This window comes from Elephas maximus, chromosome 11 (assembly GCF_024166365.1).
Source record: "Elephas maximus indicus isolate mEleMax1 chromosome 11, mEleMax1 primary haplotype, whole genome shotgun sequence".
In the NCBI taxonomy this organism is placed as follows: domain Eukaryota; kingdom Metazoa; phylum Chordata; class Mammalia; order Proboscidea; family Elephantidae; genus Elephas; species Elephas maximus.
The window spans coordinates 116,064,768-116,091,170 of record NC_064829.1 but is presented as its reverse complement, the minus strand read 5'-3'; the positions used below and the strand labels follow the sequence as shown (position 1 = coordinate 116,091,170).

The window sequence follows — 26,403 nt, the reverse complement described above, 5'->3', positions numbered from 1 at the left end:
AAGAGGACGTGGAACCAGGGATATCATTGCTGATGTCTGATGGATCCTGGCTGAAAGCAGAGAATACCAGAAGGATGTTTATCTGTGTTTTACTGACTATGCAAAGAATTCGACTGTGTGGATCATAACAAATTATGGGTAACATTGTAAAGAATGGGAATTCCAGAACACTTAATTGTGCTCATGAGGAACCTTTACATAGATCAAGAGGCAGTTGTTTGGACAGAACAAGGGGATACTGATTGGTTTAAAGTCAGGAAAGGCATGCATCAGGGTTGTATTCTTTCACTGTACGTATTTAATCTGTATGCTGAGTAAATAATCCAAGAAGCTGGACTATATAATGAAGAATGAGGCATCAGGATTGGAGGAACACTCATTAACAACCTGAGTTATGCAGATGACACAACCTTGCTTGCGGAAAGTGCAGAGGACTTGAAGCACTTACCAATGAAGATCAAAGACCACAGCCTTCAGTATGGATTGCACCTCAACATAAAGAAAACAAAAATCCTCACAACTGGACCAATGAGCAGACTGAAGTTGTGAAGGATTTCATTTTACTTCGATCCACAATCAACACCCATGGAAGCAGCAGTCAAGAAATCAAAAGATGCGTTGCATTGGGTAAATCTGCTGCAAAGGACCCTTTTAAAGTGTTGAAGAGCAAAGGTGGCACCTTGGAGACTAAGGTGCGCCTGACCCAAGCCATGGTATTTTCAATCACATCAGATGCATGTGAAAGCTGGACAGTGAATAAGGAAGACAGAAGAAGAATTGACGCCTTTGAATTGTGGTGTTGGTGAAGAGTATTGAATACACCATGGACTGCCAAAAGAACGAACAAATCTGTCTTGAAAGAAGTACAACCAGAATGCTCTTCAGAAGCAAGGATGGTGAGACTGCTTCTTACATACTTTGGACATGCTGTCAGGAGGGGTCAGTCCCTGGAGAAGGACATCATGCTTGGCAGAGTACAGGGTCAGCGGAAAAGGGGAGGACCCTCAACGAGGTGGAGTGACACAGTGGCTACAACAAGGAGCGCAAGCGTAATAACGATTGTAAGGATGGCTCAGGACCAGGCAGTGTTTCGTTCTGTTGTGCTTAGGGTCACTATGAGTTGGAACCGACTCAGTGGCACCTAACAACAACAACAGCAACAATGTTTTATAGTTTTGTGTTTACAACTCTTTCACCTTCCTAGTTAGATTTATATATAGGTACTTTATTCTTTTAGATGCTCTTATAAATGGCAATGTTTCATGAATTTCCTTTTCTGCTTGCTCATTGCTGATATATAGAAACCTGAGTGATTTTTGTGTGTTGACCTTGTACCCTAGCACCTTGCTGAATTGTTCTAAAAACTTTCTTGTGGATTCTTTGGGTTTTTCTATGTATAGGATCATGGCATCTGTGAAAAGGGACTGTTTTACTTTCTCCTTCCTGATTCAGATTCCCTTTATATTTTAGACTAATTGCTCTAACTAGGCCTTTAGAATGATGTTGAATAGAGTGGCAAGAGTGGGTGAATTCCCTCACTCTGGAGCTGGGTGCAATTAAGATTTGCTTGCAAAATCTGTGCCATTGGTGTTTGAAGTTATTTACTAGTTTAGGGATCCAATTTCCTGAGAAAAATACAATTTTATGAGAAGTCCTGGGCTGAGGCAGTACCAACAAGATGTGCACCATCTTATGTGCTCATGTCGTTCTCTGTGGTTAGTGAAACGGTTACACTAAGGCCATCTTTCCACTCATGTTTTATCTTCAGCCCTACTTCCTTACCAAGTGCTTTGTCCAAGTTTATTTTGGTCTTTCATTTAAGGGGAAGTTCCAACAATCCCCTCGATTTCAGCAGTTCCTTGCCCTGACAATTTCCCTTTGGTTATTTGAGCCTGTTTATTTCAAAGGCCTTCATCTTCAGCAGGAAAAGGTTCTAAGTGAGGATTTCTTATCAGTCCCACGGTCTACTCTCAACCCTTAGTGTTAGAAGATGTTCATATCAATAATGTCCTTTTAAGGCCTAGAAATAAATTCTTAGAAACACTGTGAATTGGCTCCTGGTGATTTCCATCTATCGCACTCCATCTCTCATAGAAATTCCTCAAAGGGTAGGGAATATGGACAGTCCATTTATTTTTAGTGCTGTTGAAGATTTTTTTCTTATGTTCATATTTTTAGGGGCATTTCAGTTCTTAACTGGGAAGGGTGAATTAGATTTCTATATTCACATCACATTGCTTTCAAGAAATCTTTCACCAGCATTTTATTTCTGAAACTTACTCGTAGCTTTCTTGATACTGCTTTCTCATAGTTCTGGTTCTAATTCTAGTTTTGTTCATAAAAAAAAAATTATCAGAAAGTCTTTTTTCTTTGTTTGTTGGTGTCTAAGATTTTGTCAGTGGCCCTCTTTTGAGTATATGTGAGCTCTTTGAACAATCAGATCCTGTTTTCCTGGCTGCAGATACTGTATGAGGCCGATGACCAATAAATCCCCATTTCCATTCTAGAGCTCTCCTGATCTCGTGAACGTGTGTCCAGTTTCCAGATCAATGCATAGCTCCATTCGGATGCTCTGCCATACCTCAAATTTTCTATATCATTCTTTCTCTGTTTCTGTTTCCATCCAAATCCCACTTTCATTTTTTTCCAGCCTCAGTGAATTACAGGCATCTAGTGAGGTCCCAAACCACTTAACTTGACTAAAGTTTTCCTTTTCCATTTCTTTCACACTCAGTATAAACTGGTGCCCAAGACCACCTTTAACCCATGGTGCGAAATCAATATGCTTATTAATCAGCGAATGAACATAAACTGACAGGATGTTGCTAACGTGATGTTTTTTCTCTTACAAAATAACATAACTAGTTAAAGTTTTTGTTTTTAATAACTTCTTATCTCTTAGTACTGTCAGAACAAGGTTCAGTATGTTTTGTCTGTATCACCTAAGCTGAATGACTTCAGATTGAGTGGGAGTGTGTTGTTACAGGGAACAGTGACCTTCAGAGATGTGGCTATTGACTTCACCCAGGAGGAGTGGCAGCAACTGGATCCTGCTCAGAGGAACCTGTACCGAAACGTGATGCTAGAAAACTATAACAACTTAATCACAGTGGGTAAGGGTAGTTTCCTGCAGAACTCAAATTCTGGAAATAAAGTACCTTTTCTTTCCCAATATTTCTGAAATGTGTGGGACACATACATGTTAACTTGGGTTTGGCCTTGGAATGTCTGCTCTCATGAATGTGCATGCTACGGCCTTCAAAGAGAAAGGTCATCCTTGGTTATGTTTTAGGGGACAGCATCCTCAGCAGCCACACTTTTCTCATCCTTCAGAAAGCCTGATTTCCCTTGGGCCAGCCTCAATTCTTTGTTTCCAGTATTTATGCCCAAATCTTATGTCGCTTCCCTTTGACAGGGTGTCCATTCACCAAACCCGATGTGATTTTCAAGTTGGAGCAGGAAGAAGAACCGTGGGTAGTGGAGAAAGAAGTGTTAAGGAGACACTGTCCAGGTCAGTGAGAGAGAACCAGACAGGTGAGGAGGGGCCAGGGCCCTTTAATGGTTAATCAGTGAGTGACTGATCCTCTAAAATGTCCTTCAAAGATATTTTTCTAAAGACCATATGTTTTTGTAGTGACAGTTGTGCATTTTTTAGAAACCTAAGATGTCATTTCTAGATAACCATTCTTAACTTCTTTCCTCAGAACTTAGAGGACTGGTTGGCCATCTTACCTGTATGCTAGGTACAAGCTTTTCCTTATTCATTTCTAGACCTACTTTGATAGTCATTCTTACAATTATTAGCATCTTTAGTCTCTGTCCACCATTTTACGTAGGATCCTTTGATTGTGCCGTCATACATTCACGAATTTGTAGTTGTTCAGATAAACCCATTGATGTTTGTAGTCCTTTGCTTTGTACTTCCTCTTCTCCCATTTCAAATGTCTTAGCATTGTACTTTATACCCACAGCCACGTGTCTCACTGCATTTTTAGTGTTTGCTCTCATACTTCAGTAATGGCCGCCCTCCTTTTACTTCAAGGAAAGTTTGAAAGTCAGCACATGTGTATATATACATATGTGTGTGTACATATGTGTGTGTGATGTGAATATAATGTATGTGTAGACACACATATATTTATGCATACATACACACATATACATACATGTATTTAGTAGATTTAGAATTGGAATTGCTAGGCCAAAGGATATGTGTATTTTCAGCTTGATAGATATTGTGAAGTCTTTTTTGCCCTCCAAGGAGATTTCAACAATTTATATTTCTAACAAAAATTTCTACCAATATATTCTATTAGCATTTTAAAAAAATCTTTGCTAATCTGGTAGGGGAAAAATGCTGACTTACTGCAGTTTGAGCTTTTATTTCCTTTATTATGAGTAAAAGTGAGCATCTTTTCATGTGTTTAAAATCTATATTTTTTATAAACAGTTTGTATCCTTTTTATGTTGAATTCTTTATTTATTCACAGTCTTAATATACTAAGGTGCCAGATAAAGCGCTTACCCATCACATGTTTTTCCAGTTTTTTTTTTTTTTTTCAATTGATTATTCCTCTTGGAAGTATTTTTTGTCACCTTGCCTTTTTTTAATGTTCATGTAGTTAAAGTAGCAATCTCTTCTTACCTATGATTGTCATATGATTTTTTCTGTTTTATGTGTATGGGCGAATTATGTTTACATATTTCTTAATAATGACACAGTTTCATGTTTCTCCTCTTGCATGGCAACCCCTGTTAGAATTTTTCTTTGGGACATTTTAAACAGTTTTATTGAAGCCACTTTAATAGGTTAACTTGTGGATAATTGTCACCTTTATGTTGTTAAATCTTCTTTTCTAAGAATGTGATACACTTTTCCATTTGTTCAGATCTGTGTGTGTCTGAGCATTTTAAAGTTTTCTTATAGCTTTTGGACTTTTTTAATTAAATTTATTCCTAGATTCATATTTTTGTTACCATTGTAAATGCAGTCTTCCATTATAGTTCCTAAATTGTTTTTGTTTGTATATATATGAACACTATCAAAGCTGTATATTAACTTGTATGTAATGAATTTACTGAATTTATTGCCCTTTACAATAATTTTTCAGGTGACAATTTTACAGGTAAATAATTTTATTGTTAACAATGTTAATTTTACCTTTACTTGACAAATTTTTATACCTCTGATTTCTTCCTCTTATTTAATTGCACTATTCAGTACAGCAATATTGTTGACATGCTTCATCTTTTTTCATATTCCTGACTTTTATGTGAATGATTTTGTGTTTTCCCCATTAAGCACGATGCAGATAATTGAGTTGTACTATACTTTTTCTCCAGTTAAATCAATGTCTGTCTATTCCTATTTTATGAATGGTTTTATGTAAAATAGATACTGAGTTTTATCAAATACCTTTTCAAGACCTATGGAAATGATCACTTGAGTTTTCACTATTTTTTTTTATATTTATTGTAGTATTTTTGAAATTTTCTTGATATTTTATTGGAAAAATTCATGTGATATTTATTTGCAGTCTGTTTTAGGAGAAGTATGGTAATTGATGAGCGTCAGAAACCTTACAGATTTTCTAATACTGAGCCATATTTATAGTCTTGAAAAAAATCTAAGTTATATTTTATATTTGATGTGCTTCTAGATCATTTTTATATTTTATACAAAAAATTTTGCAGTGGTATTTATAAATGAAATTTGTTTACTTTTTTGGTGTGTCTTTGTCAGGTTTCGGTATTAATATTGTGCATGTTTTACATGAAGAAAATCAAGGATAATCCTCCTTTTTTCTTTTGGAGCATTTTCCACGGCATTGTAGTTGTCCCTTAAAGCGTTTTTAGAATCCCCATGTGAATCTCTGTGGGCCTGGTGATATTCTTTTTATTTTGTTTAGGGCTTCTTTTTTTTTTTCAGATTTATTTCTTTCATGGAAATTGATCTACATAGTTTTTTTTTAATATCTTCTAGAGTCAATTTTGGTAATTTACATTTTCCAGAAAATTATTCATGTTAAGCAGTTTATAAAAATGTATTTCAGTACAGTCTTGCAAAATGGTCTCTTATGATTCTTTTAATTTCCTGTTTTTTTTTCCTCTATCATTATTTCTTCTTATTTTATTTGTGCATTTTGTATTCTCCTTGTTACTTACCTACCAGTTTATGTCTTCTTTTGGATTCTGTTTAAAAACAAAACATTCATAAACATCTGCTTCTGCTCATATCTCATTTGTTTAATAATGAGAGAGTAGGCCTCAGATGTAAAGAGCCCTGGTAGTGCAAAGCTTAAGCACTCGGCTGATAACTGAAGTTTGTGGTTAGACCCCACCAGTGGCTCTGTGGTTGAAAAGACCTGGTGATCTGCTCCAATAAAGATTAAAGCCTAGGAAACTCTACGGGGCAGTTCTACTATAGGGTCGTTATGATGTGGAATCGACGCGATGGCACACAGCAACAACTGAAACCCAAAACTCATTGCCACATCTTCTGCGGAGGGGCTGGTGGGCTCGAGACACTGACCTTTTGGTTAGGAGCCAAGCGCTTAACCACTGCGCCACCAGGGTGCCTTATAACAACAGCAAGCCTAAAACCAAATATAAATCCCAGTAGCAGTGTTATTTTTGAAATTTTCTTGATATTATATTGGAACAATTCACAAGTGATATTTATTTGCAATCTATTTTAGGAGAAGTATGGGGAATTGATGAGCATCAGAAAAACCAGGACATAATTTTGAGGCAAGTTGAAGATAACAGTGACAAGAAAGCAGTGACAGAGAAAAAAGTCCATGAATGCCATAAGAAATTTTCAATTACATTTCCTCTGAATTCAGACTTTGTTCCCTCCAGACACAGCCTCTATGAATATGACTTATTTGGAAAGTGTCCAGAACATAATTTAAACTGTCATAATAATGAGAGAAACTATATAACAAAAGCACATTCTGAATATAATGATCCTGTAAAATCATTTTGCAATAGCTCATCCCACCTCGTAGTAACCCCTTTTAAGTGTAATCATTGTGGAAAAGGCTTCAGTCAGACGCTGGACCTCATCAGACACCTGAGAATTCATACTGGAGATAAACCCTATGAATGTAATAAATGTAGAAAAGCCTTCAGCAACAAGGAAAAACTCATTAAACATGATAAAATTCACAGTAGGGAGCAGTGTTATGAATGTAGTGAGTGCAGGAAAGCTTTTATTAAAATGTCAAACCTCATTAGACATCAGAGAATTCATACTGGAGAAAAACCTTATGTATGTAAGCAATGTGGGAAATCCTTCAGCCAGAAATCAAATCTCATTGATCATGAAAAAATTCATACCGGAGAGAAACCTTATGAATGTAATGAGTGTGGAAAATCATTCAGCCAGAAGCAAAGCCTCTTTGCACACCAGAAAGTTCATACAGGAGAGAAACCTTATGCTTGTAATGAATGTGGTAAAGCTTTCCCTCGAATTGCATCCCTTGCTCTTCATATGAGAAGTCATACAGGAGAAAAACCTTATAAATGTGATAAATGTGGAAAAGCCTTCTCTCAGTTTTCTATGCTTATTATACATGTGAGAATTCACACAGGTGAGAAGCCCTATGAATGTAATGAGTGTGGAAAAGCCTTCTCTCAAAGCTCCGCCCTTACTGTACATATGAGAAGTCATACTGGTGAGAAACCCTACGAATGTAAGGAATGTAGAAAAGCCTTCAGCCACAAGAAAAACTTTATTACACACCAGAAAATTCATACTAGAGAGAAACCTTATGAATGTAATGAATGTGGGAAAGCTTTCATTCAAATGTCAAATCTTGTTAGACACCACAGAATTCATACTGGAGAAAAACCCTATATATGTAAGGAATGTGGCAAAGCCTTTAGCCAGAAATCAAATCTCATTGCTCATGAGAAAATCCATTCTGGAGAAAAACCCTATGGATGTAATGAATGTGGCAAAGCTTTCAGCCAAAAGCAAAACTTTATTACACATCAGAAAGTTCACACCGGAGAGAAACCTTATGATTGTAATAAATGTGGGAAAGCCTTCTCTCAGATTGCATCCCTTACTCTTCATCTGAGAAGTCACACAGGGGAAAAGCCTTATGAATGTGATAAATGTGGGAAAGCCTTCTCCCAGTGCTCACTGCTTAACTTACATATGAGAAGTCATACAGGTGAGAAGCCCTATGTATGTAATGAATGTGGAAAAGCCTTCTCTCAAAGAACTTCTCTTATTGTGCACATGAGAGGTCATACAGGTGAGAAACCCTATGAATGTAACAAATGTGGAAAAGCCTTCTCCCAAAGCTCATCCCTTACTATACATATACGAGGTCATACAGGTGAGAAACCCTTTGACTGTAGTAAATGTGGAAAAGCCTTCTCTCAAATCTCATCTCTGACTCTACATATGAGAAAACATACAGGTGAGAAGCCTTATCATTGTAATGAATGTGGCAAGGCTTTCAGCCAAAAGTCACACCTTGTTAGACACCAGAGAATTCATATTCATTAGCAACCCTATGGAGCCCTGGTGGAGCAGTGGTTAAGAGCTCAGCTCCTAGCCAAAAGGTTGGCAGTTCGAATCCAGGAGCCATGCCTTGGAAGCCCTGTGGGGCAATTCTGACCTATCCTGTAGGGTTGCTATGAATTGGAATCAACTCAGTGGCAATGGGTTTGAGTTTGTTTGTTTAGCAACCCTATGAATATTGTAAATGTGGAAAAGCTTTCAGAATGAATTAACACCTCATTGTACATTGCATAATTGGTTCTACAATATAAAACTATGAATGTAGGAAAGCCTTATGAAAAAGTCACAAATTTATAAAACAATTCATACCATGCAGACAAATTGTTACTATAATGAAAAAGCTGGTCATCAAAAACCTGCAGTAGACATGTTACATATTGATAATATTTAATCAGCATTCTCATTTAAATGTCAGACAAAATATCTGCTGTTGGGACTACTTCTCAACATAATACTTGAGCTCCTAGTCAGTGTATTAAGCAAGAAAAGGAAGATTGGAAAAAAGAACTGTGAAAGTAGCCTTTATATGAGGAAGAGTTAGAGAATGTGTTGATATGAAAGATGTAAGAGTAAATACAACAATGAATTACAATTATATATAAAGTTATAAAACATGTTGAAGGGCACACACACACACACACACACACAAAAACACCCCACTGGAAAAGAGAAAAATTACTTTATGTCTGAAAAGACATTGTAAAAAAAAAATTTATTTTAAGGAACCTCACAAGCTGATTAGGGGGAGATGGGGGATCAAAAACAGCTGCAACCAATTGGAAAAAGCAAACAGAGAAGAGATGCCCTAGCAGGTATTATCACAGACCTTAAAGCTGGATCATTTCATCAGTGTGTTTCTGATGAATTAAATACTGATCAGTGGAAGCAAATTAGGGATTCATACACAAATCCAAGGAGATACAGGAATTTTGTGTATAACATCAAAACCATTAGGGGAGAGGATGGTCTATCCAATAAATGGAAAATTCATATGAGCTCTCTACCTTATATATAAAAATAAAACACAAACAGATGGAAGACCAGAATATAAAAAGCAAAATTCTAATACTATGGTGAAAATAGAATGCACCTGTTACCGTAAAGTAAGAGGATTTCTTTAAAAACACATAAACATGGAAAAATTCTATTTTTGTGTGTGGGCCATGGAGGCATATGCACAAAGAGCTACATATCACTGTGTTTACTGGAGTGTGGTTTGTATTTGCCCTGAATTGGATATAATGTAAATTTCTCTTAATAGAGGAATAGATCAATATTATGTGATTATTCCTATGATAGAATACTAGACAGTATTTAGATATAAGGTTCAAAATTCACATTCATGAATGGATGGATCACAGTATATAATACTCAGATTAAAAAAAGCAAAATTCACAATAAAACATGGTATAAGTGCACAGAACAGGACTGTGTATGGGTCATGACTGTGTGTATGACATTGGTTGCCTTTTGGGAAGTGGGAAAGATTTGGAGGGAGTTGATATATTTACCTGTAATATTTCTTTATAAAAGAAAGAAAGCAAATAGTACAGTAATCACACCTATGATTGCCAAAATTATGGGGGGTTTTGGGGTATTCTTTCTTGCCTTTCTGTATTTTCCTAATTTCCCTAAAATTTTGGTGGAGGTAACCTGGGCCAATGAGAATAACTTTATAATGGATTCTTATTCTTGATCAGATATTAACGTTTATAGAAAATTCTCTTTAATACACAAACCAAGCCTGATTTAAGGGAATAGTTTGGTTACCCTCTCCTCATCGTTAGTTGGGATAATGAAATCAACAATATGTAGCATTTGTTTAAGGCCAATTTTTGTATATTTAAATAATTTTGTCTTAAACACAAGTTCTTTTCCACTGAAAGCAGTGAAGAAACAACAAAATTATTAAATTGTTGAAATAATCGACTGTCCATTTGGAAAGAACAATCTACCTCCAGCATTTTGTGTTTGTTTCAGATTGAGGGGAAAAAAGGCTCTTACATACTATAAAATTTGATTAACATTTTCATTTATCAAGCCAAGAATAGTTCCCAGCATCAGAGCAAGAGCACTTTCAATAACTCTCAGTACAGCTTTCTTTGATTCTTTTGCTCCTTAAATGGGGATTTAGATGCTGGTGATTTTATTTGTGCCAGATACGTGTGAAACGCTCACTTCTTGTACGACAGATCTTACATTCAGGGCTTCCAAATGTTTATGGTGACTCAGATTTTCTTTTCTATGAATAGCCCATTCATATATTTTGTCTTTTTTTTTTTTTTTTTCCTATTGGGACTTAAAAAATATTTATTTAGAAATACAGACTCATTGGAAGCTTCAGAAATAGTATGGAAATACACCCAATTTCCTCCAGTGGTACATAACTATAGTACAGTATCAAATGTGACATTTGCACAATCCCCAGACTTTAGATTTCACCAATTTTACATGCACTTGTGTGTGTGTACAGTTCTGTACAATTTTATCTTGTGTAGATTTGTGTAACTATCACCACAATCAAGATACAGAACTGTTTGATCACCACAAAGTTCCCTTGTGCTATCCCTTTATAGTGGCTCCCATCCTCCTTTCCTCCCCTCACAGCCACTGATCTGGTCTTCATCTCTATAATTTTGTCATATCAAAAATGCCATATAAATGGAATTAATACAGCATGTAACCTTTTGAAACTGGCTTTTTTCATTCACTGTAATCCCCTTGGGACCCATCATACTTATTGCATGTATCAGTAATTTATTATTTTTATTTATGAGCAGTTTTACGTGTTACAGATGTACCACAGTTGCTTTAACCATTCACCCACTGAAGGACATTTGGGTTGTTTCTGATTTTTGCATGTTCCAAATAAAGCTTCTGTGAGCATTCCTCTGCCATTTTGTCATTTGTTTTCTATGTTGCCTCTGTTTTTTTGTTCCCGTTTTTTTCACTTCTCATGCCTTCCTGTGGGTTACATGAGCATTTTTTAGAATTTTGATTTTTCTATGTTTTCGTTGTTAGGTGGTGTTGGGTCGCTTCTGACTCATAGCAACCGTATGTGCAGCAGAACAAAACACTGCCCAGTCCTGCACCATTCTCACAATCACTGTTAGGCTGGAGCCCAAAGTTGCAGCCACTTTGTCAATCCATCTGGTTGAGGGTCTTGCTCTTTTTCACTGACCATCTACCAAGCATGATGTCTTTCTCCAGGGACTGATCCCTCCTGATAACATGTCCAAAGAATGTGAGTTAAAGTCTTGCCATGCTTGCTTCTAACGAGCATTCTGGCTGTACTTGTTCGATCTTCTGGCAGCCCATAGTACATTCAATATTCTTTGCCAACGCTATAATTCAAAGGCATTGATTCTTCTTTGGTTTTCCTTATTCATTGTCCAGCTTTCAAATCCACATGAGGCGATTGAAAACACCATGGCTTGGGTCAGGCATACCATAGTCCTTAAAGTGGCATATTTGCATTTTAACACTTTTGCAGCAGATTTGCCCAATGCAGTGCGTCATTTGATTTCTTGAGTGGTGCTTCCATGGGTATTGACTGTGGGTCCAAATAAAATGAAATCCTTGACAACTTCAGTTTTTTTCTCCATTTTATCATGACATTGCTTATTTGTCCAGTTGTGAGGATTTTTGCTTTATGTTGAGGTGTAATCCATATTGAAGGCTATAGTCTGTTCATCATCAGTAAGTACTTCAAGTCTTCTTCACTTTCAGCAAGCAAGGCTGTGTCATCTGCGTAATGCAGGTTGTTAACGAGTCTTCCTCCAATCCTGATGCCCCATTCCTCATATATTCCAGCTTCTCAGATTATTAGCTCAGCATAAAGATTGAATAAGTACAGTGAAAGGATTAAAACCCTGACGGGCACCTTTCTTAACTTTAACCACACAGTATCCCCTTCGTCTGTTAGAACGACTGCCTCTTGGTCTAGCTACAGGTTCCTCATGAGCACAATTAAGTGTTCGGGAATTCCCATTCTTCACAATGTTATCCATAATTTGTTAGGATCCACACAGTCAAATGCCTTTGCATAATCAATAAAACACAGTAAACATCTTTCTGGTACTCTGATTGCAGCCAAGATCCAACTGACATCAGCAATGATATCCCTTGTTCCACATCCTCTTCTGAATCTGGCTTGAATTTCTGGCAGTTCCCTGTTCATGTACTGCTGTAACCACTTTTGAATGATCTTCAGCAACATTTTACTTGTGTAATATTAATGATATTGTTTGATAATTTCTGCATTCTGTTGAATCACCTTTCTTCGGAATGGGTACAGATATGGATCTCTTCCAGTCAGTTGGCCAGGTAGCTGTCTTCCAAATTTCTTAGCATCATAGCACTTGCAGTGCTGTATCCATTTGCTGAAGCATCTCAATTGGCATTGTGTCAACTCCTGGAGCCTTATTTTTCACCAAAGCTTTGGTGCAGCTTGGACCTCCTTCTTCAGTACCATCGGTTCTTGATCATATACTGTCTCTTGAAACGGCTGGCAACTAGTTCTTTTTGGTACAGTGACTGTGTGTGTTGCTTCCATCTTCTTTTGATGCTTCGTGTCGTTTAGTATTTTCCCCCTGTTGTTGGTCGGTGCCGTCGAGTTGGTTCTGACTCATAGCGACCTTATGCACAACAGAACGAAACAATGCCTGGTCCTTCGCCATCCTCACAGTGTTGCTGTGCTTGAGCCCATTGTTGCAGCCACCATGTATTTTGAGTGTCTTCCAACCTCAGGGGCTAGAATCCCACTAGAACCCTTCAATATTGCAACTAGAGGCTTGAATTTTTCTTCAGTTCTTTCAGCTTGAGAAATTCCGAGCGTGTACTTCCCTTTTTGTTTTCTAACCCCAGGTCTTTGCACATTTCATTATACTTTATTTTGTCTTCTTGAGCAGCCTTTGAAATCTTCAGTTCCTTTACTTCAATTCTTCTTTTCACTTCAGCTACTATTTGTTCAAGAGCAACTTTCAGAGTGTCTTCTGACATCCATTTTGGTCTTTTCTTTCCTATTTTTAAGGACCTCTTGCTTTCTTCAAGTATGATGTCCTTGATGTCATTCCACAACTCGTCTGGTCTTCTGTCATTAAGTTCAATGTGTCAAATCTGTTCTTGAGATTGTCCCTAAATTCAGGTGAGATATACTCAAGGTCTTACTTTGGCACTCACGGACTTGATCTAATTTTCTTCAGTTACAGCTTGAACTTGCATATGAGTAACTGATGGTCTGTTCTGCAGTCAGCCCTTGGGCTTCTTCTGACTGCTGATAGAGCTTTTCCATCATCTCTTCCCACAGATCTAGTCTATCTGATTCATGTGTATTCCATCTGGCAAAGTGCACATGTATAGTCTCCATGTATGTTGTTGAAAAAAGGTATTTGTAATGAAGAAGTGGTTGGTCTTGCGAAATTCTTTCATTTGATCTCTGGCATCGTTTCACCAAGGCCATATTTTCCAACTACCGATCCTTCTTTTTTGTTTCCGACTTTCACATTTCAATCACCAGTAATTATTAATGCATCCTGATTGCATGTTTAATCAATTTCAGACTGCAGAAGTTGGTAAAAGTCTTCAATTTCTTCATCTCTGGCCTTAGTGCTTGGTGCATAAATTTGAATAACTGTCATATTACCTGGTCTTCCTTGTAGACGTATGGATATTATCCTATCACTGACAGTGTTGTACTTCAGAATAGATCTTGAAATGTTCTTTTGAACAATGAATGCAACGTCATTCTGCTTCAATCTGTCATTCCCAGCATAACAGATCATATGATTGTCTGATTCAAAATGACCACTAACAGTCCGTTTCAGCTCACCAATGCCTAGGCTATCGATGTTAGTGTGTTCCATTTCATGTTTGATGATTTGCAATTTTTCTAGACTCATACTTCATACATTCCACGTTCTGATTATTAATGGATGTTTGCAGCTGTTTCATCTCATTTCGAGTCGTGCTACATCAGCAGATTGAGGTCCCAAAAGTCTTCATCCATGTCATTATGGTCGACTCTACTTTGAGGAGGCAGCTCTTCCCCAGTCTTCTGTGTGTCTTCCAACCTGAGATGCTAATCATCCAGCAGATGGTATTCTGCTATTCGTAAGGTTTTCACTGGCTAATTTTTTTTCAGAAGTAGACCTCCGGCTCCTTCTTCCTGGCCTGTCTCAGTCTAGAAGCTCAGCTGAAACCTGTCCTCCATGGGTGACCCTCTGGTATCTGAATACCGGTGGCACAGCTTCCAGCATTACAGCGACACGCAAGCCCCACAGTATGACAAACTGACAGACACGTGGGGGTGATTTATCTATAAAGTTTTTAAATATATCTCTTTGTATAGATTTTTCAGTAGTTGCTCTTGGTATTATAAATACTTATGCAGTTTACTTTTTTCAACGTTTAAGTTGAAACTTTACCTCTGTTTAGGTCCATTTACAGTGTGATTGTCTTAATGCATTAAGAACCACAAGATAGTGCTGAATTTTTTGCTTCAGCTGTCTAACATAATTTAAGAAACTGAACAAGAGAATGATAGTCTAAAATGTACCCATATTTTTACTCTTTGTGTTGTTCTCTCCTTATTCCTAATGTTCCAAGTTTCATTTACTGTTTCTTTTCTGTTGGAAGGACTTCCTTTAGGCATTCTTTGAGGATAGATGTCATTGCAACAAGTTACACACACACACACACACACACACACTGCTTGGTGTAGAATTCTGGGTTGGCAGTTCTTTCCGTACTTGAGAAATGTATCCCTTCCTTCTGCCCTCCGTGGTTTCTGGTGAGAAGCTTTTGAATTCAAAATTACCTGAGTTGTTGTTCTATTGGTAACACATTGTTTCTCTCTAGCTTAAGATTTTTTCTTTTGTTTTCTGAAGTTCAAATATGATGTGTCTTGGCGTGAATTTGGGTTTATCTTTTTGGGGATTTGTTCATCTTCTTGAATCTGTAGATTTATGTCTTGCCAAGTTTGAGCAGTTTTCAGCCATTATTTCTCTGAATACTTTTTCAGATACTCCTTTCCTTTCCTTGTGGGACTTCAGTGATATCAGTGTTAGATTTCTGAGGATCTATTTTGGTCCATTTTCTCTCTGTTGTTCATATTGGGCAATTTCTCTTGTTCTGTCTTCAGTTCCCTAATTTTTCCCTCTGTCCATTTTGCCCTTGAGCACATCCATTGTCTTGTATTTTGGTTATTTTTCAGTTTTAAAAATTCCATTTTCTTTATATCTTCTGTTTCCTTGCCGAGACTTTTTTCATTTTTTTTCAAGTGTGTTAATGATTGTTCACTGAAACATATTTATGATGGTTGTTTTAAAATTCTTGTCAGATAATTCCAGCATCTGTGTCATCTTTGGGTTTGTGTCTCTTCATTGTCTTTTCTCATCCAGTTTGAGATTTTCCTGGTTCTTGATAATGATGAGTGATTTTTTTTTATTCTATCCTGGATACTTTGGGTGTTATTTTGTGAGGCTCTAGATCCTATTTTGGAAACCCTGGTGATGTAGTGGTTAAGTGCTAAGGCAGATAACCAAAAGGTCAGCAGTTTGAATCCACCAGCACTCCTTGGAAACTCTATGGGCCAATTCTGCCCTGTCCTATATGGTTGCTATGAGTTGGAATCAACTCGATGGCAGCGGGTTTGGTTTTTCTTAAGTTTAGATCCTATTTTACTTTTCTTTTTGCAAGCATTCACCCTGTTTAGATGTAACACAAAGATCCACGTGGAGTGGATTTTCAACTTCCTGCTGGGCCTCACTCACTTCACTCACACAGGAGCAGAGCACTGACACCCCCCCCCCCTTGTTTCCAGTTGGTGGGAGAGGAAGTTCAACTCTATTCAGCCCTGTTGACATGGGAATGGGTGATGAGGAGAAAAAGCAGATGGCTAATGCCACTTTGTTTCTGCTGGGTTGGGGTGGAAGTTCAGTTCCCCACTGGTCCCTGCTAAGACAGGAGAGGACAGGGAGCTGATTGGGAGGAAGCACTGCCTCAAACTACCTAGTTCCACCTCATTGCTGCTAAGTAGGGGTGGAAGTTCAACCCAACTGACACCACCCTGGAGGAGGAAACAGAAAGCTGACTCACTTTGCCTCACTGACACTGAGTGTGGCCCTATTGGATAAATTTTTTCTTACTGATGGTTTATAATACATTTTGGACACAAATCCTGTATCAGTTATGTGCATTCCAAAATATTGCTCTTTATGCCGAGTTTAAATTTTTTGCTTTATTTTTGTGTTTGGATGCACACAGTTTTTAAGTTTAATGTGAAAGTTACGTAGTCTATGGTAATTTTGAATTATTTTTTCTTACATAAGGATTAGTTTGAAGTTTTTGTTTTTTTGCCTGTGGATGTCTAATTGTTTTAGCACTATTTGTTGAAAAAATTTCTCCATTAACTTTGCACCTTTTTAAAAAATCACTTGGCCTTCTTGTGTGGGTGTATTTCTGAGCTTTCTATTGTGTTCCATTGATGTGTGTGTCTGTCCCTGCACCATTGCTACACAGTTTTCATTACTATAGCTATGTGGTGAATCCTCCCACTTTATTCTTCTTTTTCAAAATTGTTTTAACTACTCTAGTTCCTTCACTTTTCCATATAAATTTTGGATCAGATTGTCTATATTTTTCCAAAGTCCTGCTTAGATTTTGAGAGGAATTATATTAAACCTTTGTATCATTTGGAGGCCACCAGCCATCAATTTGTCACTCTGTGGTGACTTCTGTGTTGCTGTGATGCTGGAAGCTATGGCACCAGTACTTCAAAAATCAGCAGAGTCACCAATGCTGGACAGGTTTCAGTGGAGCTTCCAGAGTAAGCAGCCTACAAAGAAAGGCCTGACAACCTACTTCTGAAAATTAACCAAGGAAAACTTTATGGATCACAACAGAACCTTGTCCACCTCAGATCATCCAGATGGATGAATTGCTGAAGGAGAACATCATGTATGGTGAAATGGAGGGCCAGTGAGAGTGTGGGAGACTTTCAGTGAGCTAGACTGACACAACAGCCAAAATGATGGATTTGAATATGCCTGCCTTTGTGAAGATGACACAGGACCAGGTGGTGTTTTGTTCTGTTGTATATAAGGTCATCACGAGTCAGAGTCAACTCAGTGGCAGTTATTTATATCACTTTGAAGAGAATTAAAATGTTTATGATGTTGAGTGTTCCAATCCATGAACATGGTATATCTATCCATTTATTTAGGTCTTCATGCTTTATTTCAACAGTGTTCTTTTCAGCATACAGATTCTGTACATGTATTGTTTGATTTTAAACCTATTTCATTTGGGAGTGGAAGAAGTGGTATTCTTTGTAGAGACCTTGGGATTTTCTATGTAGAAAATCATGTTGTTTTTAGGTGTTGTGTCAGTTCTGACTCATAGGAACCCTGTGTACAACAGAATGAAACAATGCCCAGTCGTGCACCACCTTCACAGTCATTGCTATGTTTGAGCCCATTGTTGCAGCCACTGTGTCAATCCATTTCATCGACAGTCTTCTTCTTTCTCACTGACTCTCTACCTTAACAAGCATGACGCCATTCTCTAGGAATTGGTCCCTCCTGATAACATGTCCAAAGTATGTCAGACAAAAGTCTCACCACCCTCGCTTCCAAGGACCACTCTGTCTGTACTTCTTCCAAGACAGACTTGTTCATTCTTCTGGCAGTCCACGGTATATTCAATATTCTCCACCAACACCATAATTTTAAAGGCATCAATTCTTTTTCGGTCTCCCTTATTGTCCAGTTTTCACATGCATATGAGGCAATTGAAAACACCATGGCTTGGTTCAAGCACACCTTAGTCCTTAAAGTGACAGCTTTGCTTTTTATCCCTTTAAAAAGGCCTTTTGTAGTAGATTTGCCCAATGCAATCCATCCTTTGATTTCTTGACTGCTGCTTTCATGGGTGTTGATTATGGATCCAAGTAAAATGAAATCCTCGACAACTTCAATATTTTACTCTGTTTATCATGATGTTGCTTATTGGTCTAGTTGTGAGGATTTTTGTTTATGTTGAAGTGTAATCCATACTGAAGGCTGTGGTCTTTCATCTTCATTAGTAAGTGCTTCAAGTCCTCTTCTCTTTCAGCAAGCAAGGTTGTGTCATCTGCATATCACAGGATGTTAGTGAGTCAATCCTCCAATCCTAGTGCAGTGTTCTTCATATAGTCCAGCTTCTTGGATTACTGTCGCCATAGGCTACACTTAGCAAATCAATAAAGGAACTGTATAGCTCAAAGGAGTCATTAGAATTGTGGGGACCCAAAGGAACTAGTTTTTTTCTACATGTAACTCTTCCCAGTTTGGAGAATTCTTTCTGACAGGGAAGCACAGCATAGAACACATCAATTCCTACTACAAATTCAGGTGTAGAAGCAACAATAGTACACCGAACTGGCCCACAGGGCCCCCCTTACAAGGTCTTGTTTGCTTCTCTTCCCTTTCCAAAACCTACTAGCTGAATCCAGGAGTTCACTATTCCCCTGGCACCAGGTAAGGTGGTTACTTCAGTGACTGTATCCATCAGAGCCATGATATTTTGGGTCTCTTCCTGACACTTTGCAGTGTTAGCAGACCTGTAGATTGAGAGACATTCAGGCTGAACTCATAGTAACAAGTTAATCTGATCTGTCTCTGAAGGAAGGAGGAGAGGGGGCAAAACTGGCTGTTCTAAAAATGAATGCTTTTGTGCAAGCTACCCTTGAAAGATAAGTGGAAACATTTTCACAAGATGCTTGTGCAGGCTGGTTACAGGATACCTGTAGACTAAACGATATGATACTGTGGGGGCTTGTGTGTTGCTGTGATGCTGGAAGCTATGTCACGGTATTAAAATACCAGCAGGGTCACCCATGGAGGACAGGTTTCAGCTGAGCTTCCAGACTAAGACAGACTAGGAAGAAGGACCCGGTGGTCTACTTCTGAAAAGAATTAGCCAGTGAAAACCTTATGAATAGCAGCAGAACACTGATACAGAAGATGAGCCCCTCAGGTTGGAAGGCACGCAAAAGACAACTGAGGAAGAGCTGCCTCCTCAAAATAGAGTCAACCTTAATGACGTGGATGGAGTCAAGCTTCCGGGGCCTTCATTTCCTGATGTGGCACAACTCAAAATGAGAAGAAACAGCTGTAAAACATCTATTAATAATCAGAACATGGAATGTACAAAGTATGTATCTAGGAAAATTGGAAATTGTCAAAAATGAAATGGAATGCATGAACATCTATATCCTAGGCATTAGTGAGCTGAAATGGACTGGTATTGGCCATTTTGAATCGGACAATCGTGGTCTACTATGCTGGGAATGACCACTTGAAGAGGCATGCATTGCATTCATCATCCAAAAGAACATTGCAAGATCTATCCTGAAGTACAACATGGTCAGTGATAGGATAATATCCATATGCATATAAGGAAGACCAGTCGATACAACTGTTATTCAAAGTTACCCACCAAACACTAAGTCCAAAGATGAAGAAATTGAAGATTTTTACCAACATCTGCAGTCTGAAATTGATCAAACCTGCAATCAGGATGCACTAATAAATTACTGGTGATTGGAATGCGAAAGTTGGAAACAAAGACAGAGGACTTGTAGTTGGAAAATATGGCCTTGGTGATAGAAATGATCCCAGAGATCACATGACAGAATTTTGCAAGACCAATGACGTCTTCCTTCCAAATACCTTTTTTCAACAACATAAAACAGTGACTATAAACATGGAACTTGCCAGATGGAATAGACAGGAATCAAATAGACTACATCTGTGGAGACAATGGAAAAGCTCAATATCATCAGTCAGAAAAAGGCCAAGGGCTTACTACAGAACAGATTATCAGTTACTCATATCCAAGTTGAATTTGAAGAAAATTAGAACAAGTCCATGAGAGTCAAAGTACAAACTTGAGTATATCCCACCTAATTTAGAGACCATCTCAAGAATAGATTTAATGTATTGAATGCTAATGACAGAAGACCAGACGAGTTGTGGAATGACATCAAGGACATCATACATGAAGAAAGCATGAGGCCCTTAAAAAGGCAGGGAGAAAGAAAAGACCTAAGTGGATGTCAGAAGAGACTCTGAAACTTGCTCTTGAACATCAAGTAGCTAAAGCAAAAGGAAAAAATGAAGTAAAAGAGCTGAACAGAAGACTTCAAAGGGCCATTCAAGAAGATAAAGTATTATGATGACATGCTCAAAGAGCTGGAGATAGAAAACCAAAAGGGAAGAATGCACTTAGCATTTTTCAAGCTGAAAGAGCCGAAGAAAAAATTCAAGTTTCGAGTCGCAATACTGAAGGGTTCTATGGGGAAAATATTTAACGACACAGAAAGCATCAAATGGTGATGGAAGGAATACACAAAGTCACTAAACCAAAAAGAATTGGCTGACGTTCTGCCATTTCAGGAGGTACTATATGATCAGAAACCGATGGTACTGAAGGAAGTAGTCCAAGCTGCACTGAAGGCACTGGTGAAAAAGAAGGAGCCGGGAATTGACAGAATACCAATGAGATGTTTCAACAAACGGATGCAGCACCGGAAGTGCTCACCTGTCTACGCCAAGAAGTTTGGAAAACAGCTACCTGGCCAGCCGACTGAAAGAGATCCAATATTTATGCATATTCCCAAGAAAGGTGATCAACCGAATGTGGAAATTATCAAACAATATCATTAATATCAGATGCAAGCAAAATTTTGCTGAAGGTCATCCAAAAGCGGCAGCAGCAGTATATTGACAGGGAACTGCCAGAAAGTCAAGCCACCTTTAGAAGAGGACGTGGAACGAGGGATATCATTGCTGATGTCAGATGGATCCTGGCTGAAGACAAAGAATACCAGAAAGATGTTTACCTGTGTTTTATTTAGACTATGCTAAGGCATTCAACTGTGTGGATCATAACAAATTATAGATAACATTGTGAAGAATGGAAATTCCAGAACAATTAATTGTGCTCATGAGGAATCTGTACATGGATCAAGAGGCAGTCGTGCAAACAGAACAAGGGGATACTGCATGGTTTAAAGTCAGGAAAGGTGTGTGTCAGGGTTGTATCCTTTCACCATACCTATTACTCTGTATGCTGAGCAAATAATCCGAGAAGCTGGACTATATGAAGAAGAACGGGGCATCAGGATTGGAGGAAGACTCCGTAACAACCTGCGTTATGCAGATGACACAACCTTGCTTGCTGAAAGTGAGCAGGACTTGAAGCACTTACTGATGAAGATCAAAGACCACAGCCTTCAGTATGGGTTACACCTCAACATAAAGAAAACAAAAATCTTCACAACTGGACCAATAAGCAACATCATGATGAACGGAGAAAAAAGAGGTTGTCAAGGATTTCATTTTACTTGGATCCACAATCAACACCCAGGGTAGCAGCAGTCAAGAAATCAAAAGATGCATTGCATTGGGCAAATCGGCTGCAAAAGACGTCTTTAAAGTGTTGAAAAGCAGAGATGTCACTTTGAGGACTGCAGTGCGCCTGACTCAAGCCGTGGTGTTTTGAATCACCTCATATGCATGCGAAAGTTCGACAGTGAATAAAGAAGACAGAAGAATTGACGCCTTTGAACTGTGGTATTGGAGAAGAATATTAAATGTACCATGGACTGCCAAAAGAACGAACAAATATGTCTTGGAAGTACAACCAGAATGCTCCTTACAAGCAAGGATGGCAAAACTACGTCTCACATACTTTGGATATGTTATAAAGAGGGATCAGTAACTGGAGAAGGACATCACGCTTGGTAGAGGATTAGCAAAAAAGAAGACCCTTAACGAGATGGATTTACACAGTGTCTGCAACGATGGGCTCAAGCATAGCAACAATTGTCAGGATGTCACAGGACCGAACAAAGTTTCATTCTGTTGTGCATAGGGTCGTTATGAGTTGGAATCTACTCGTCGGCACCTAACAACAACAATGGTTACTGTTTCCCTAAATTACGCCTATATAAAAGCCCTTCTCATTTTCTGTAGTTTGGAGAATTTTGTACTTTTGCTTCATGCTCCCCAACTGCAATTGCTCTGTTCCTCAATAAAACTCATTTCCGTTTTATCCTAACAGAGGAAGAATTTTGTTCTTCAACAGCACCCTACTTGGGTGAGTGTGAGTGGCCATCAATCTACTTTGGGGACAGGGAAATTGTCTTTCTCAAAGTAGCTGAGGTGGGGTAGGGTGAAAGAGAAGTATCAGGTAATTTGGAGGGCGAGAGTGGGTCCATGCCAATAAACAAGTCATGTATTTACTTTTGATTCTGAGTGGCATAGAAACATCTCATGACTCAACCAAACAAATTCTCAGGATTTCTGATCCACCCAAAGCCCTGTGTTGGGAGACAAGGTCGTCATCACTGACACCATCTATTTCAGTTTTAGGAACTCAGACTCAGCAGGTACAACCACGTTTCTGCATGGGGCTGCAAGCCTTGCACCTTTTACCCTACTTGGGCTTGAGTTGCACAGTAGTGATTTTTATAAGGAGTCCAACTTAATCCTGGGCATTTGCTGCCCACTGTCACGACAACATCTCTAGTGCTTGCATACTACAGGCTTAGTTTTAACATAAGGGCTAGGGCTAAGGTGGCAAGACTGACCACAAGAATTTATCTATTGAGTTAGTTTTTCATTCTCTACTGAGTTCTTTCATCACCATTGTAATAGCTCAAATACTAGTCAAAGTCTCATCTTTAGTTTCCCTTAGGAGTTTGTCTATGTCAGGGAAATTTTCCTGAGAGGAGCAAAATTTCCTTAGAGCAGCCAGAAACCAATGCAAAAAGCTCTGGGACTTTTTACTGTTGTCTTCATAATGTTGGCGTGACAGACTGCAAGAGGGGTTGAGCTGTAAGATGGCCCAGCAGGAGATATTCTTCCTTAACAAAAGCTATGTTCTGCACCTCCTCATCTCCCAATCGAACCAGCCAAATTTCCAGTGATTTACCTGGTTTCTGCCCACCAATTGCCACTGAGTTGACTCCAACTCATGATGACCCCGTGTGTGTCAGAATAGAACCATGCACTGTAGGGCTTAAATGGCTGATTTTTCAGAAGTAGAACACCAGAGTCAGAATTGACTCGACAGCAGTGGGTTTTTGGAGTGGGTAGAACACCGGGTCTTTCTTCTGAGGCACGTCTGGGTAGATTAGAACCTCCAACCTTTCAGTTAGGAGCAGACCAGATTAACCATTTGCACCACCCAGAGATTCCCACAGTGGTCATGAATTTTCCTCCTTTTGGGCCCAGTGTATGTATGCAACTCTGTAACTGTCTGAAAAGGGGCAGAACTCTGTGCTCACGAAGGGTGAATCTTAGTTCTTACAATGTGGCAGGCCTGAAAATGATCACCAGATTGATCAGGATGTCCCCCACCTGGAGGACAGTTAACAATAACCAGGGCACTGTCTGGACAGATGTCTCCAAACCTACTTCCTGGATCTTAGCCTACAACAACCTAAGTTATCCTCATTAACAGAACCATGTATTGCCTAGTTGATAAAATGTGATCATGTTTATGACTAATTTCATGGTCTTCTCTCAGATACGCCCATGAGGCCCCATCCTTCTTCTTCCAGAAAGCCATGTCTCTTTCAGCATCCCATCATCCTTAACAAAAACTCAAGAACTATGAAGGATCTGAGATTTTACTCTAAATGTAAGCTAAAAAGTTAGCCTGCTACAGTTTTATGGATATGCATAAAAAATACAAAACTTCTGAGTCAGAGACAAACTATTGTTTGTTACTCAAAGCAATTACACTTCTAGACTATCAGCAGTTTTTGTTCCAGTTTCCCAAATCTTAATTCCCACAAGGCCACATTAACAGGGACAGGTGATACTTGAACATAAAATGGGTTGTGTTATAGGAGAGGAGCCCTGAGCTTAGAGAACTGGAATCTTTTATGATGGGCTGTGAGCATGCTTGCCCTTTTCTCCAAAGAGACACTATATTTATTATAGTGGGCAGTAAGCATGCGGCCCTTTGCTCTAGAAAGCAACACTACGTCTCTCTTCCAAGGGTATAAGCAAAACTGCCTATATGTTTCGTATTCCTGCTGTAGCAAGTTACCACAAACTTCATGGCTTAAAACAACATGAATTTATTATGTTACAATTCTGGAGGTCAGAAGTGCAAAATCGGTTTCACTGGGCTAAAATCAAGGTGTCAGTAGGCACACGTACCTTCTGGAGGCTCTAGGGAAGAATTCATTTCCTTGTATTTTCTAGCTTCTAGAGGCTGCTCACAGCCCTTTGCTCACGGCCCCTTCCTCCACCTTCAAAGCCAGCAGCATAGCATCTTCTCTCTGATATCTACTTCTGACCTTACATACTCTCTCTCTGAATCTGATCCTTCTGCTTTCTTCCTGTAAGGACCTTTGTGATTATATTGGACCCATATATGGATAATCCAGAATAATCTCATTTCAAAATCCATGGTTGGTGGGACGGGGAGTATACAGCTTACTATGCTGCCCTATGCTGCAGATGCAGACACCAACTCTATCTTAGAATGCTGTTCACTACATAAACGTCTTCGAAGAGATGGTCTGGAAAAAAGGCAGTCGGTGTCTCTGCTTGCAAGATGTGCAAATTCTTTCAGAACACAGAGGAGGAGGGAACGCTTCCCAAATAATTTATCACTCCCACATTACTCTGACACCAAAACCTGTTAAAGGCTTTACAAGAAAAACTACAACCACAAAAATATTTTTAACAAAAAATCAAGAAATTAAACCCAACAGTATCTAAAAATTGTATATCCTAGAAAGCAAGGTTGGTTTAACATTATAAAGACAATCAACTAATTCACCGTATCAAAAAAAAAAACTGCAACAGAAAAATTATATGGTCATCTCAATGGATGCAGGAAAAGCATATGACAAAATTCAACACCCGTTCATGAAAATAATTCGTAAGCTTGAAATAGAAACTAGGAATAGAAGACAACATGCTCAACCCTATGAAAGGTATTCATAGAAAATCTTCGGCCACCATACTTAATGGTTAGAGACTGAATACAATGATATTAGTTCTTACCACTCTCAATCATCATTGTACTGAGAATCTTAGCCGGAACAATACAGCATAAAAAAGAGAAAAAATGCACCCAGATTGGGGAACAACAGAAGAAGTCATCTTTATTTGCTGGTGGCATTAGCATGTAAGCTAATCATCCTAAAGAACATACAAAGCAACCAGAAATAAAAAGATTGCAGGATACAAGGTAAATATACAAAAATCAACTGTATTTCAATCTAGAAGAAACTAACAAGTTGCATTTAAAAGCAATAAAATTTAAAAGTGAAATACTTATGGATAGATTTAACGAAATTTACACAAGACCTGTATAATGAAAACTACAAAATGATACCAAGAAAAATTAAAGAAGACCGAAATAAATGAAGAAATTATTCCATATTCATGGATTATAAAACTCAATATCTCAATATTGTTATGATAGTTCTACCAAGTTGATATCTATAGATTCCAGGCAATCACTATAAAAATTCCAGAGAATTCTTTTTTCTTTTTTTTAGAAATCAACAGGCTGTTTCTAAAACTTATGTGGAAATGCAAAGGAGCCAGATTAGCCAAAACAATTTTGAAAAAGAAGAACCAGAGAACTCATATTACTTGCTTTCAAGGCTGTCTATAATATTAATTATAGACATTAATCAAGATAGTATGTTATTGCATACAGACAGCCATGTACATCAGTGGACCTAATTGTGAGTCCAAGGGTGGATCCACTCACATATAGCCAACTGACTTTAATTCAGCAACAATGGTGCTGAACAACAGGATAGGCACGTGGACAAAAATGAACCA

At 38.4% G+C, this 26,403-nt stretch overlaps 1 protein-coding gene across 1 annotated transcript in view; it reads left to right on the top strand.

The window, feature by feature from the left end:
- The window catches only part of ZNF569 (zinc finger protein 569), a 77,928-nt gene extending 62,694 nt beyond the window's left edge, over window positions 1-15,234 (top strand). Inside the window, exons 4-6 of the mRNA XM_049902173.1 lie at window positions 2,987-3,113; window positions 3,416-3,511; window positions 6,699-15,234. Of these exons, the coding sequence (XP_049758130.1) occupies window positions 2,987-3,113; window positions 3,416-3,511; window positions 6,699-8,524 (2,049 nt within the window). The 3' untranslated portion in view covers window positions 8,525-15,234. The remainder of the gene's footprint in view (window positions 1-2,986; window positions 3,114-3,415; window positions 3,512-6,698) is intronic.
- The last annotated feature ends 11,169 nt before the right edge of the window (window positions 15,235-26,403 follow it).